This window comes from Megascapheus bottae, unplaced genomic scaffold (assembly GCF_031878675.1).
Source record: "Megascapheus bottae isolate mThoBot1 unplaced genomic scaffold, mThoBot2.hap1 HAP1_SCAFFOLD_37, whole genome shotgun sequence".
Lineage (NCBI taxonomy): Eukaryota > Metazoa > Chordata > Mammalia > Rodentia > Geomyidae > Megascapheus > Megascapheus bottae.
Window position 1 is genome coordinate 4212169 of NW_028327804.1, and position 16211 is coordinate 4228379.

Below are 16211 nucleotides of genomic sequence, written 5' to 3' on the forward strand. Positions count from 1 at the left end.
GATCCAAACCAGTGGATAGAGATAATGCAGGACACTGCATATTAATTATGGGAATGATCTAAGGGGAAAACACCCAAGAAGAGGTAAATAAACATTGATGCACAAACCCATGTATCAACTATGTACACTTTAAAACAGTGTCTTGAGGCTACCCAAAGACGATGGCTCCATTCAACAATAGATGTTAACAATCTACTCTCAGCAAAGTAAATGTTAACCCAACTAAATCATCTGTGAAGACCAGGCTGAAACATATGACAAAACAATTACCCCATATACTAATCTGTTTGCCATAGATAGATAGATAGATAGATAGATAGATAGATAGATAGATAGATAGATACTGATGTACACGTGTTAAACAATAGGTACATATACATACTAAGAAACATATCTCTATGAACGACACTGTATAGAAAAACATTTTTTTCTTGTGGGGTTTTGCTGATTCTGTTTTCTTATTTCTTTCTGTACACTTGTTTTGGTGTCTATCTTGGGTAGGAACATAGAACTCAGGACAAAATTGTGAAAATGTTCATCAGTGATGTTCAATAGACATTGTACTGAAAGACATCTAGACAAGTTACATGTAGAAACAGAAGCAGGAAACTGATAGTTTGCGGAAGGAATGACATTGGACAAAAGGAAAAGAACTCAATCCATGTCCTATGTAACTGTAACCATTCTACACATCTGTGAAAATAATGTAACTTCTTTACATAGGGATAAAAACCACAGTGACAGCCTGGTTGGTGCTGGTGGGAGGCTGAGATCAGAGGATCATGGTGCCTGTGCAGAAAAGTCCCCATGAAATGTTCCTGCCACATAGCCACTGAAAACTCCAGAAGTAGACATGGGGCTTAAAGCTGTAGCACTCTAGCTTCGAGCAAAAAGAGCTCTAGAACAGCATCCAGGTCCTGAGTACAAATTCCTAAAGACAGGAAGGGCAAGTTGGAGACCTTGACAATACCCAGGTACTCATGGGATCCAAGCTATGTGACCACAGCTGGGAGAGCCTGCGGGCTGCATGGGGTCCTCTGCAAGTTGGCCACCTGCAGGAAAGAGGGGCCCAGTCCTCCACCTCACTCCTGAGTGCAGATGTCCATTCAGTTGCTCAGGCCCCTGCCAAACTCTCTAGGAATAAGTGGGAGAATGTGGGGGGAGCGATGAAGACACCAGGAAAACAGCAGAAACACACGTGTGTCCAGGAGCAGGTTAGAAAAGAGGTCCCTGTGGCTGGAGAGACATGACAGAACACACTTCCCAGACCAGGAAATGGCCGCACAGGTCCATACTGAAATACAGTGTTCCCCAAACCCACTGCTGACTGCCACAAAATGAGGAAGTCACACTTCCCTTGAGACCACACTCAGCCATGCTCTACCCCGGTGTCAATCCTCCGGTCCCAGTAAGGAAGGGGTTGTGCCCTGTGTAGACAACAACTGTGTATCAGGGACAGAGCACCTTGGCCTGAGCCTCAGTGATTTTCTACTTGCAGCATGGCAACTGGTGAGACTTGACCTTGAAGCCTGACCACTGGGGAATCCATAGCATCTCTCAGAAATCATCACCTTAAGGTTTCCCTTTCGTGTCTTAGAAGACAAGTGAGAACAGAGTGGGACTTGAGAGAAAAGGGGTTTAAGTTTGGGTCCCATGAGGCTGAGAACCCAATTCTGTCTCCTCCAGGGTGGTGTCTACTCCACACAGGTCTACCATAGAACTGAGGTGCTGGGGTAACACTGGACATCTGTGTCCTGCTCAGAGCCAGCACAAGGATAGAGAAGGGGACCTTTGGAGAGGGTGTGTCAGAAGGAAGGGGTCAATTGAAGGGACCTGCACAGATGAACTCATTGCCTTCACAATGGAACTTAGAACCTTGGTATCCCAGCACCCACAGTCAACACAAGGCCCCCACAACTCACTTGTGTGGCTAGCAGACGTTCAGGAGATGTTTGGCAGTTTTTCCTCAAATGGGAGAGGCTCAGGCCTCATGGAAGAGCACAGAGCATGCCTGGCACATGTGTGTCCACACAAGGCCAGTCCTGGCAGTGAAAACTTCTGGGTCATTGGACCCCACAGGTGACATGGAGCCCCAGGCTAGTAAGTTGCTGGAAAGCTCACCACATCTAAGTCTCCAGTCATTACCATCTCACCTTTCCCTCTGTGTATTTGTGTGTGTGTGTGTGTGTGTGTGTGTGTGTGTGTGTGTGTGTGTGAGAGAGAGAGAGAGAGGGGGGGGAGAAAGACAGACAGACAGACACAGACACAGAGAGAGGCATACAGACAGACAGAAAGACATGGAGACAGAAGGACTGACAGAGAGTGACAAGAGAGTAAGACAGAGACTGAGAGAGACAGGGAGAGAGATACAGAGACAGAGACAGCAAGACATGCATAGAGAGAATAGGAACTTATTTTAATGTAATTCCCTGGACTGTATGTCAGAGTCCCCTTTGGTTCCCTAGTTTTAGCTTAAACTATTCCCCTGGTCCCACTCCAGGATGAAGCTCCAAGCCAGGAGGAGGGCTGCAGGGCAGGCACCCTGGAGCAGCTGGTGGAACACTTGGTGCCTGCCCAGCTGACCGGGGAACACTTCTTCATCCCCACCTTCCTCTCCACTTACCGAAAATTCACCAGCACCGAACAGGTCCTGAACCTGCTCTTCCAAACGTGAGTACCAACTGCAAGGGCAGTGGACTCTTTTTCTCCACAGGACCCTGGGAATGACCTGCACAACTCTCACGGCTACTCTGATCCTGTGGAGTGGGGGTGGGCAGATAAACATGTTAGGTTATGCCAGAGCCATGGGAAATGCCTTGTGTGCTCCCTAGTAGTGTAGGCTCAGACCTGTGACCTTCTTCCTCAGGACACAGACAGTAACTGTGCAATTCCTCCACAGGTTCAGTAGAGGTGAGGCCTTCAAGGACTCCTTTACACAGGATGAAATCCTGCCTTTCTCCGGTCAGGATGCCATGCCACAAGACAAACTCAGAAAGTGAGTGGACTTTGGTCACAAACGAGGGCATCTGTGTGCACAGTGGGGCCAGGTTTGAGTGTAGCTTGGTGGGCAAGCTCAGGATCCCAGAGATCTTGACATTCTCACCACAGGGTTGAAATGTGGCATATGTATGCAGGAGGAGGCTGACCCATGACCGGGTGTCCTGTTGGGATCAGTGGTGGTGACTTCACCTCAGAGCTGAGCCCTGTGTCAACCCATCCTCTCCACAGCCCCTGGTGCCCAGCCTTGCCTGTCCTCACCATGGCCTCGCAAACAGGATTAGAGCATTGATGTCATGTTTTAGGACTTCTACTGACCATAGGAAGCCTGGCAGAGTAGAAGGCCTGGCTGGGTCACCAAGAGAACAGTGAGGTGCGGAGATAGCCACATGTGGTTCTTGGAACGGAGGCAGCAGAGTCACCAGTGGATGTGAACCAGCAGCCAGTTCATACCAGGCATACAACAGACCCCATGGAGACCCCATGCAGTGGGGAGGGATTGGAGAGCTGCAGGAGTATGGGGAGCTCCCTGGAGAGGGGAGAGTTGCTCATCCCATGATTGGTGGCTCGCTCCCCGGAATTCTCTTCAATCCTTCCTTGGTTCCTGAGGATTGTCACTACCTCCACCAACAAAGAAGCTTGGCTTGGGGAGATACTGATGTCCATGTTTCAAATGAGTGCTGAGAGTGTCTGGGGTAGCCGCTGGCCAGGTTTCTGACTCTGCTGCCCACCATCTTCCCCTAGTGCCATCTCTTCTATCCTGGACATGTGGCTGGATGAGTACGGGGAGGACTTCTGCCAGCCTGCACACTTTGCCTGTCTCAAGCAGTTGCTGGCTCACCTGAAGAGGCACATGACTGGATCACACGTGGAGAGCCGTGCACAACTGCTCCTGGCTCAGATGGAGGCCCAAGAGCCCAGCCAGACACAGTCTGATGGTGTGGAAACTGGGTGGGAAGGCAGAGGAAAGAGGCGGGATGAATGTGGGCCATCAGAGGGTGGAGAAGGCTCTAATATAGGCCTTGTGCCAGGAAGAAGAAAGACGCTGGAACATAGAGACTGTGCAGAGAAGTTGAAAATGAGGATGTGTAGAGGGATCCAGGTTGGGAAGTCAAAGGGAAGAGGGTCTTTATTTTCTTTTCAAAAAGTCGGGACAAACCAGCCATGGAGTGGCGTTGTCTTCTCCTGCAGCTCTAGCATTAGCCCAGTGTTTGTCTAAGTATAAGAAGAGGGCAACATTGAGCTCCAAGCTCTGGCATGCAGCCTAATTGCAGGAACATTACCAGGGTTAGACCAACAGCCAAAGTCAGCATTGACTCTACTGTACCATGAGATGGGAGCAGCAGCATCAGGTGTGGGTGGCAGCCATGTCTTCACGGGACTCTGAGGCTATGTCACATGCAGTACCAGCCTCCTTTGCTCTGCTGATTGGGAACCAGTTCGAAACTTGGCCTCATGGCAGACTCCCAAGGGAAACAACAACCTGGCCCCTGGTCCACAGCTTGGGTGGTATCCCTTAATTTATGGAGAATAGAAATAGGACCCGGCATGCTTTCCTAACAGGATCTTCCTGTCCTTCTTCAGGAAGCACAGGGGAGGGACTGAACAAGGAGAAGAATGAGGTCTTGGATTTCCCTCCCCTGTTGGCAGCTGAGCAGCTCACCAGGATGGACTCGGTGAGGCCCTGGGCAGCACAGGGTGGACCGGGCTTCCTTCTCTGCATGGCTGCCTTCTCATCCTTCTCCTTCCGCTAGAGCCCAAGCTTTCATCCAGCCTGAGCTTCACCTTGGCTCACGCTTCCTAGCATCACTCTCTTAAGTGCAGACACTAAAGTGTACATGAGACCTCTGTTTCTCCAAGGAGCTATGCGTAGAGAGGTACAACCAGAATTGCAGCTCCTCCACATTTGGCAGGGACCACATGTGCCGAAGCAATTATGAGGATTCTGGTGTGTGTGCCAGAGCCTAGTGCAGAAAACAGAAAGTGCTACAGAAGCAGCATCTGTGGACATGAACCAAAGGACAGGCACGGGATGACTTGGGGAAGGCAGAAATTTAGCCTAGGCCAAGGAGGAAGAGTCACATTACACAGCAGACCCTGACATGAGGTAGGGACACTCACGTGCTCTCCAGGGTTGGGAAGTGGCATAACATCCCTACAAACCCTCACCCAAGCTCCAAAGACCCCTACACAGCCTGAGTTCTTAGCCCAACTAAGGGACCCAATCTGGGGCTGGGCACAGTGCTGTGTGCCAGGCAAGGAGACAATCCTTTCTTTGTTTTTTTTGCATTTTTTATTGTAATTAGTAAAAGGGTTACATGATATTTGCCAGATAGAAGGTGCATTAATTCACGTACATTGATACCCTTTCACATGTCTTGGTACCCATTTCCCTCCCCCCCACACCCCCCAACCATTTTGGTTTTCCCCCCTTCCCTATCAAATTTCAAATAACCAAATACAAATAAATTCAATATATCAGATAACAAAGTGAGATACTATAACAATATGAGATAGCCAAGGGACAGCAAAGGAGGTGAGAGACAACATAATACATTAAGGACAACAATCATTCACTATATGGCTTTTGTTTCAATATCCTTGGAGGTCCTTTCAATTAGCTTCACATTCTATGGCCTTATGTATCAAGATTTTGCTCTATTGCAGATCTCTGCTAGTAGAGCCCAAGGTTTCTACTGATTATGACGAATGAGGGAAACCATTGAGCCTAAGTTCCTTTGAGTCTGGCTTACTTCACTTAATAGGATTTTTTCTAAGTCTTTCCATTTCCTAACAAATGGGGCGATGTCATTCTTTCTGACAGCAGCATAGAATTCCATTGTGTACAAATACCACAACTTGTTGATCCACTCATCAACTGAGGGACATCTGGGTTGGTTCCCTATCTTTGCTATGGTGGATAGTGCTGTAATGAACATTGTTGTGCTAGTGGATTTAGTATGCCCTTGTTTCTGGATGGTTGGGTAAATGCCAAGTAGTGGAATTGCTGGGTCATACAGAGTTCTATATTTAGCCTTTTGAGGCACTGCCACACTGCTTTCCATAGTGGTTAAACGAGTTTACACTCCCACCAACACTGTAGTAGTCATCCCTCCTGGCTACATCCCCTCCAGCATCTGTTATTATTCGTTTTCCTGATCCTGGCCATTCTAACTGGAGTGAGGTGGAATCTTAGAGTTGTTTTGATTTGCATTTCTTTTATGACCAGAGATGTTGAGCATTTCTTCATGTGTCTATAGGCCATTTTTGTTTCTTCTTCAGAGAAGACTCTCTTTAAGACTTTGGCCCACTTTAATGCGATGGTTGTTACTTTGGAGATTAGTTTTGGAGTGATTCAATTGAATCAATCCTTCCTTTGGCAGGAGCTGTTCCTGAAGGTGGTGCCCCACCACTGCCTGCATTCTGCCATTTCCCAGAAGGACAGACACGACATGGAGAACTTGGCCCCCACCATCCAGGCCACCTTCACACAGTTCCACCAGGTGTTCTCCTGCGTGCTCACCACCTGCTTAGGGGACCACAGCATGCAGCCCTGCTCCAGGGCAAGGGTGCTAAGAGCACTGGATCTTGGTGGCCATGGTAAGACACAGCTGCTGCCTAGAGACTCTCCCTTCAGGGTCTCATGTTCTGAGGTGTGCGAATGTGCTCAGAGACCTGTGTGGACTCCAGGCCCTCCTGCCCAGGGCCATCTTGTCTGGACTCCCACATACCACACATGCAATGGTGCTCACTCCTTCCTCACACTCAGGACTCAGGGGCAACTGCACCCAGGCCTGGTCAGCCCTCTCTTCCCCTCTGAAGCCCTGTAAGCAGCTCCCCGGAATCCTTGTACTGACCCTGGCTTAGCACAGCCAGGAAGGCATCAGGTGGCAGCAGTAGCATGCAAGGCTCACACCCCCTTCCCATGCAGGAATGCAGAGTCCTCAGGAACTTCTCCTCCCTCCATGCCATCCTCTCTGCTCTGCACAGCAGCGCCATCCAGCACCTGGACAGCACATGGCAAGTGGTCTCCAGGTGGGTCCCTCTCTCCACAGAAGCTGTGCACACACAGGGACTAGCCAGCTTCACCACCAGCCCCAGAGCCAAGCCTGTATGACCTGGGCTGCTAGCCAGGAAAACAGGGACAGTGCCTGCATTATGCCTGTTCATGCATCGGCAAGTGTTCAGTTCAATGTTTCACTGAAGCTGGACAGAGACCCAGAGGAGCTGTCCAGGGTTTCTTTGGTAATTCTACATTTCTGTCCAATTGAAATCCAAGCACAATTTTCTAATAGAACTGGGCTGGACTCCACTGGGACAGGAAGAAGAAATTGCTTCCAGCTCCAGGCTCCTTGGAGCTTCATGCAATCATTTGAAAACCTCCTGTTCAGGCAACTTGCAGGCCTGGCTCTGAAACAAAACCAAGCCTGTCTCCCTTCTCTCTCACTTTCCCATTTGTCACTTCTCTCTGTCCCTCCTACAGAGACAGCATGCAGATATACGAGAAACTCTCAGAGATCGTTTCTCCTTCATGCTATTACTTCAGCACCAAAGTGCTACTCTTTTAGGTAGATAGAAAGGGGTCAGAAAGAACGGGGCTAAGAAGGCAAAAGTGGGATCCAGTTCCAAAAAGAAATGCTTTCCCATTTTTTCCCCATTCTGGATCTTGAACTGAAGGCATGGCTGTTGTCCACCGTTTTTAATACTCAGTGCTCTTCATTTTCAGTCCCAAGCCCACTCCATGTTTGGAGTTGATTGTAATTCACAGAATCAGTGACTGTGGTTTGAACTGGGATCCTCCGATCTCAGGCTCTTGAGTACCTGGTATGTAAGTCAGCTGCACTGCTCAGGAGTGAGTTGCTCTGCCATGGGATATTTCACAGCTGTCCTTGGAGCCAAACAGACATAGCACACACTTGGTTTGGATCTTAACATTCAGAGCCAGGATGTCTACCTGAATGAACTGTGTCTCTCTGTGCTCTCCCTAAAACAGATGCTGCTCACCGCCATACAAACACAGAGAATGACTAGACAGGGGAACTGAAGGTGGCTGGGGGTTTTCTTGACAAGGGAGGCCAGGCACTGCTCACTCAGCCCTGAAATCTCAGCTGGATATGACTGAGAGCCCAAACCTTGAGACTGAACCATGAAACCCCCCAAGTGAACTAGTCTCTCAGATAGAGTCACCCACACAAATCAAGAAAGGAAAAGATGTATCTACCTCTACATTCCAACATACTGAGCCCCTTCACACACGATTCCAGAAGCCTCAGTGGGAAGGGCTACAGATTGCACTCCTCAATGCCTTGACCCGCTTATCCACTACAGTATATCTGGGGAACTCCCCACCCAGATGCATAGAGAAAGATTTCTGCCAGGACACAGACACATAGGGAAGAGCTTTGTGGGACAGAAGCTTTCTCATGATTCAGAGCCCCTCCCTAGGTCAGGAAATCCAGAATTTTTTTGTTAGGAAGTTAGCAGAAAGTCCATAATCCTCTCCCTCCTGGACTATTCTACCCTCCGGCCCATGACAATTATGGGAGCACTCACTGACTGGACCCTGCTCACAGAGTTAGAGTGTCTCTTCTATGATTGCCTACAGTGAAGTGGACAGGCCACCATCCCTTCCTATTCCTGGGTCCCCTCCTGTCAACTATGAAGACTGAGGAATCTGGATGACTGATGAGACAATGAGGAGAAAGAAATTTCCAGGAGTCCAGGGAAGACATTGGCACAGAGACTCAGGGCAGCACCAACAGTGGGAGAAACCACTGGATCCCATAGAGCTGAGAGGAAAGTTATTTATTTGCAGAGTTTGCGGATGAGGAAGCAGGCAGAGAGAGGCCAGTTCACAGCATGGCATCCCACAGATTTGCTGAGGCAGAGACTTAACCAGAACAGAGCAGCAGGTGGCACTAGCTTTGGCACCATCCATGCTCAGGTCAGGGACAAAGGTTGAGAGGACACATGTCTCAGGAATTCTGCTCTCCATTGTGACAGGAGTCTGGTGACTTTGCCCCCAAGGAGAAGAAGGCCAAGAGAGGCCAGAGGCAGGCTGAGGACATGGTGAGTGACTGTGTCCTGAACGCACCAAGAGTGCCTGTAAGAGAAGAGAAGAGAGGTCTGCTTGCTCATCTTACCTCTTGTTCCCCTGCCTGAAATAACTCCACAGACATGGGATTTGATTCTTATAATCCCTTGTCCTGAGTGGCTGCCAGAGACAAAGGAGGAGTAGAAGCCAGAGCATGACAAAGCCTGTGTGGCAGGTGGCCTTTAGAGGCTTCCTAACTTGGGGAGGTGTCAATGCCACCCTTATACTGTTTATTATCCCAAGTGCAGAGAAGGGGCTCTAACAGATTGACCAGAAGGTCCTCAGGTGACTATGATAAGAAAGGCCCTGTGCGGATGGAGGCTGTCTGGGGAAGCCTGCAATGGGGTCCTAGGCCATGGCACATCAACCCATCCAATTCCACAGGTTCACATCAAGGGCACCGTGCCCTACCTGAGAACTTTCCTGGGAGACTTCTGAATGATCGATACGGCCTTTTGGGACTTCCTGGATGTGAGTAGTCTGGGCATCACTGAGCTGCTGGGTTTGGGACAGAAAGTCTCCTGCTGTGTGCTGAGTTCTGGCACAGTGCAGAGTTTCTTAAGATATCACTGCATCCATCTTAAGAAGGGACATCCAGAGCTGCTGGTACAGGGAGCTAGGGCACATAGCACAGCTGGGACTCAAGTCCCTCTGGGCATAGTGGGCAGTTGGGATCAGTGGAAAACAAAGGACAGGCCAAGCAGGCACCAGTGAGTCCAGCTGAGCTGAGCCCTCAGTCTCCCCATGTCCTCAAAAGATTTAGACAGATGATAACCAAACCTCTTTGGAAGTCTTGAGAAAGTCCAAGGACAGTGATCTGGTCATGAGTTCAATCCCTGGACTGGCCAAAAAAAAGAAAAAAAGACACAGTGAGCCTGGTGCTGGTGTCTCATGCCTGTAACACCAGCTAGTCCAGTCTGAGGATTCCGTTTACAGCCATCCCAGGCAGGAAAGTTCAGGGGACTCTGAACTCCAATCAACTACTCAGAAAAGTCCAAAAATGGCACTGTGGCTCAAGTGGTAGACTAGAAGCCTTGAGCAAAGGAAGCCCAGGGTCGGTACCCAGGCCTTGAATTCAAGACCCATAACTGATGAGAAAATAAGTAATAAATAATAAATGGCACAGTAAAAAAAAACAAATACATGTGATTCTGCAGTTATTTTTCCTTTAATAAAACATCAACCAGAAATGAAAGAGATTGCTAAGCATTAAATAAAGCATTGTATAAGGTAGGATTTTTAATACATTCCTCTAAGGTTAATGAAAGGATTTATAAAATCTAATAAAAGTCGGCACTCTTGGAGTTTAATAACTAGATCATTCAACCTGATATCATATAAAGTCTCTCTTTTACTTTAACATAGGAGGTTATTAGCATTATATATTTCTCTTGTCCACATCCTGATTTTTGTTAGTTCTATTTCTATTCAGTCAAGATATAACAATTTACATTCTTGTAATTGTCCTAATTTTCAGAATTACAATATTAAATCCACATACTCATTCAAAATGGCATAAATTCAATAATGATTTTTAGTATTTAGTTCACAGATTTTTACCTTGAAACCCAATCAAAAGGGAAGAGTAAGCAGCTTAAAATTATTGAGTACAAAACAAAAGTGAATTAATGATGTTCTGGAGACCAGCAAGCTGTTCTATACAAACTTACAAAATTGCTTGCACTGGTTAGATGATTACAAAATGGCAAAGTCACCTAAAAAGGATTGGTCTCTTCAGTTCTGCCCAGAAACAGGCAAAGAAAAACATGAGCAGCTGAGCAGACAGAACCAGTGCTCTTGTCCATTTGACCTTACAGTGACCTGGCGAGATAAAGAAAATTAAATATTCCAGCTAAATTTCAAAACTAAAAGCTCTGTGTTGAATGATAATTTTTAAGTGGAAACTCATCATAATTCCAGGCCAAATCAAGTTCTATAGGCCCCGTGAAAAACTTAATCACATCACGCTTGGATGGAGGAGGACACGTTGTGGGGAGGGGGATTGACAAAGGCAAATTTTTCTGTGACTGAGTTTTCAGAGTGGTCTACCAACATGGCGGTATCTTATTGAATGCTGAAGTTGTTTCAGAGTCTTGTGTGTTTGAGGATTTTACATCAGTCTCCCTTGCTGTAGACATTGATGACAGAAACATCATAACAGATACAACCTCCTACATTTGCCCTTATTTTCTGAGATCATCTTAGCACATGTCCTTTTCTTTTTCCTCCAAGTCCGATGGTTTTCCTCAGACAGTCACAGTGATGGGCCATTAAAGAAACACTTACTCTGGTGGTCATATCTAGGAATTTGAAGAGAACCTCCATTGGAAAGCCTAATGCTTCCATATGCAAGTAAGATCTACAGTACAGTACAGTATAGAAAACTGCTTAAAATGACAATCTATTTCAAAGCTGATATTTTATTCACAAATAACACTTAGATACAGAGGTTAATAAAATGTCCCTCCAGTGATCTCCAGTTTATTAGTGCTGATATACCAGAGAAGAAGGGATAGCATGTTTATAGGTTTTTGCCATATGACAGCAAGAACCATGGCTGGTTATATTCACAGAGGGTGGCAAACACAGTGCCAGAAAACTTGCAAACTATAAGCATTGGAATTGTTTTTGATTGGTGGGCACACCAGACTAATTTCCCTGAATACCTCCATGTTTCCTCTACACATTGTGCAATTATGTCAATCACACGACTTTAGATCAACTTAAGTTCATTCTTCAATTTGCATGAGTTCTGATAAAAGATATGTATAGACAAACAATATTGACCTTGAATTAATTTATTGCACCCACACATTGTGAAACATTGTCTAACAGAATAGTTATTCATAATCCATCCACTGTCACCTAAAACACATGTTATGAAAAGTGCAACATATTGGATTTTGACATGTATCTTAACTTTACTCCCATTTATATGCTAATGTTTTGATTTTTAAAAGAAACAACTAACAAATACAGACATTTGATATTCCGAAGCCTGAAGGTTTTTAACGATAGTCAAATTCTTCCTCTGTCCCCAGGAACTCCAACTCAGTAACTTTTGTGAAGCACAAAAACAATTGAAACTCTCTTAAGACTCCAGAAAGATGTGCACTGAACCCAGAGGATGAAGCAGGAAATCGCCCCACTCACACACCTATGCACATATCTCCGTAGATGCCTTCACAACTCTGGCACCTTATTCTTCCCACATTATTTTCATGCTACAAAGAGTTAAAAGAAGTGATTTTCCTATTTGGTTCCTCATTTCTGACCCCTATGCTTTTCACAATCTCACAAAAAAAAGTCTAATTGGAACAAGGAGAAAAGACATTTCTATTCATATGATGCTAATACAAATGCATAGCCAGACGATGACATAGCTTCTATAAGGCCCCAGAGTTCCTTCCAAAAGCTCTGCCCTTTATAACCAAACCCAAGGGTAAGGACCACCAGTTGGGGCAGCTGTCTAGGGGTTCACAAATCTAGCCGTTCTCTATTCAGCCACTAAATTTCAATAGTCATAAATCATACATATTGACTCACTCGTCTTTAACCTTGAAATGAGAAAAGAAACTTATAAATCCCCAGTTAATTTCTGCACAGAAAGCCTACATCAACTGTGAAACAATTCAGAGAACTGAGATGTACAGAGTTCCTACAAAACATAAACTCCTCTCTTTTTTTAAATATAAATATGATCGTGAGTCACTCGGTTTGAGAACGTGCCTTTGCTAAATTTGATCTTGAACCTGAATGCTTTTCACAGAAGCCTTTAATTCAGTTATTTGAAAGGAATTAAATCTTTCCAGCATGCCTCATGCTTAGTATCTTTTAATATTTCCTTTATTATTCATAAAAGACACAGAAATGTACTCAATGCTTCATAAAAAGACCCTTGGTTGAAATCATAGGTAAAAATGCATAAAAGGCAGAATAAATAAGACCTTCATTTGTTAAGGAAAAGAAAAGACCCTCAAAAGGAAATTCGGCTGCAAAACTGCCACATTTGACCCCACTATGTTTTAGAGGCACTGCATAAAAATGAGAATCATCAAATGCACATTTTTTCTTACAAAAGTATTTTTTAATAAATTGATGTATTTCAGTGTTATAACATGATAGTCCAATGTAGCAAAAGTGAAGACGCTTGGTACTTTTACAGAAACACTCTGACAGGACAGTGGCATCTGTGGAGATTCTTGACAGCTGAGCACCTTCCTACATGAAGACTTGCGCGTATCAGTGTAGGGAATGAGCGGACCATGAAAATCTAACAATTAAGCTGCACCCTGAAACCACAATAAAGAGAAGGGGGATACAAAACAGTATGGCTAATTTGCTAAAGAAAACGAGTCTTTTAAACAGGTCATTTAAGGAAAAAATAGTGTTAAAATCACAGGGCATCTTACTGAAATGAAGCTGTAAAAAGACAGATTAGAACCCTGAAACAGGGAATGCTGCTACCACTGTGTGATGGAAGTGGTCAAGGAAGACAGCCACGCAGCTGTCCTTGGTGCTGACCAAAGCCAGAAATCCCTGCTCTGCACTAATGCTGGTGATGGGTCATCTATGCTATTGCTGGGGGTCAGAGCGACAGTTGGCTGGAGTTCAGGCATCAAGTGGCGGTGCTCTCAGATTGTACCACCACCTGCTCTTCCACAAGCCACACTTGCCAAAGTTGGTCCCCCGCCCCCCACAAAGTGTCTTTAAAAGAAATAGGAGAAACTAGAATCATCTGACTTGTAACACTATTATTATGTTCAAACCACCAGGAGAAATGTGGTTTACTTGGTTACAACTATAAAAACTTCATCTGAACCTGATTACATGTACATTAATGATCAGATTTTTAACATGAATTTTTCTAAAGGACAAGTCCAGGTAGAAATAACAAGAGTTGTTTTGAAGCTTTAGGGGCAATTTGAACTGTAGAGCAGGACTGAACTGAGATTGTCTTTATCTTCAGTTACAACTAGATTGTAAGCAGTCACATGTCTAGAGTTTTATCTGCTGACTGTCAGTAAGATAATTGGCCTTATGCCACTGATTTTTCCCCCCTACTGGGGCTCTTCTCATTATTTCTAAGCTGCAAATGCTGCAGATGAAAACAGCTACAGGGAAGTACCCATCAAGTCACCAATGTGCATTCTAAATAAGCAGGCACAGAATGAGACATTCATGGCTACTTAGGAATATCTAACCAAGGCAGGTTACTCCTCTGAGGCAGTAGCCCAGGCTTCAAACACGTGTACTTCAGAAGCTGTGATCCAGACTATTTAAAAGGCCCAAGCTGGCAGCATTAAATACTTCTTACTGATCAGGTTTGGGTGTTAGGATTCTGTGCACAGTAAACAACTTACTGCTAGAGCCAGACTCCATCTACAAGCTGAACTAAGTCAATATTTCACTGAAGTCATATGTTCATCCATCGCTATCACATCTCTTAAAACAAGTGCTCTGCCTGCAACAGAACTGACATTGATCTGTCACGCTTTCCTTGCTGGATACAGATATAAAACAGTCAGAAAGCATAAAGTAGCTTCATTTTCCTCAGGCATATGCTTAGAACCCAAGGTTTATTTTCCCTATCAACAGGTTGTGCTTAAGTTGATAAAAATCAGCTTATGGGAAAGTTAAAACTGTGGTTAACTAAAAGTTATTATGTTCGCATAGACAGCAAACAATACAATCCAAACATTTAAATAAATGAAAAAAAGTCAAAACCAAGAACATAAGCATATATAATGCTGAAGTCACTGCCTTGCATCATTTTTCTTCTTTCCAATAGTTTATGTAGGACAGTCATTCAGTGAATATTCATTCATCGAACAAGACATGAAATGACTTGGCTATTACACACAAAGGACTCATTGGAAGCAGACAAAAGCAGTTGCTTTCTTGCTAAGCAGGCCTTTTCTGTGGTAACCACTTCAATCTCAAAAGAGTATGTTAGGTTCAGAGACATACATTTGAGGGGATAGAAAAAGATGAAGTTAAAGACATATAAATATGATTTTTTTCCAACAAGGAGTCAGTAAGAATAAGCTTTCTATTACAAGGGGAGATTACCCCATCACTAACAATCCTGACATTTTTTTCTGGTATGGAACCTAAAAAGTATGAAATACCAAGGAGTATGAAATACCTTTCTGGTGTGTTTCATTAGCTATGATTTTGAGGATTAATATAAAAGGTAGTCTGAAGAGTTAAAAGCAGTTGATGTCAATTCACACTGCTGCACAGAAGGCTACTATTTAGTCTATTCCTACCCCATCAAGGAAATCTTTTGTGGGGAAGAAATTATTAGCTAATAAAAATGGAGTCCCTTTCCTAACACATGTGCAAAAACACTCATCAGTTACAAGAATGTCTTCAATGGAAATCATCTGAATTTTTGAATCAAAGGCATCCAAGCTAGGCAGGTAGACAGGAGAATATCACTCAGCATAGGTGGACGGGTATTTGGGATGAAAGCCACTGCCCCACGGGCACCTGGGAGATAGGCTCCTCGGAAAAGGAAGGGTGTGAGAAGGTCCTGGCTGGACTCCTGCGTGCCCGGGGCCCACCATGTGCTCCTATGTATCAAGCCAGTCTGGTTCTCTGCATCAGATTGCCCAAAATGCTAAAATACAAACCTAAAGGACAATTCTTAAGCAGGTGTTGGAAACTCTGTGTAGGAACTTTTTGTGTCTATTGTTTATGCCATTGATCTGGCAATTGTCAGGAAGTGTATGAAGAGTACCTGCCTCATTTTTTTTTTGCCAGTCCTGGGCTTGAGCTCAGGGCCTGAGCACTGTCCTTGGGCTTTCTCAAGGCTAGAGCTCTACCAGTTGAGCCTAAGCACCACTTCTGACTTTTTTCTATATGTGGTACTAAGGAATCGAACCCGGGTCTCCATGCATGCAAGGCAAGCACTTTAACCACTAGGCCAAACTCCCGGCCCACCTGCCTCATTTTTTAAATATATTTTTATTGTAATTAATAAAAGGGTTACATGATATTTGCCAGATAGAAGGTGCATTAATTCACATACATTGATACCCTTTCACATGTCTTGGTACCCATTACCCTCCCCCCACCCCCATCTTGATTTTCCCCCCTTCCCTATCAAATTTCA

The 16211-nt window shown here is 45.1% G+C and overlaps 1 protein-coding gene across 1 annotated transcript; it reads left to right on the forward strand.

The window, feature by feature from the left end:
* The first annotated feature begins 980 nt into the window (after nt 1-980).
* Nucleotides 981-9529, forward strand: LOC150039180 (ral guanine nucleotide dissociation stimulator-like). The gene is made up of 7 exons (XM_090327977.1): nt 981-1214; nt 2714-2769; nt 2867-2995; nt 3742-3935; nt 4582-4673; nt 6381-6500; nt 9476-9529. Exons 1-7 carry the CDS (start codon nt 981-983, stop codon nt 9527-9529), a joined length of 879 nt encoding a protein of 292 aa, XP_090184103.1.
* The last annotated feature ends 6682 nt before the right edge of the window (nt 9530-16211 follow it).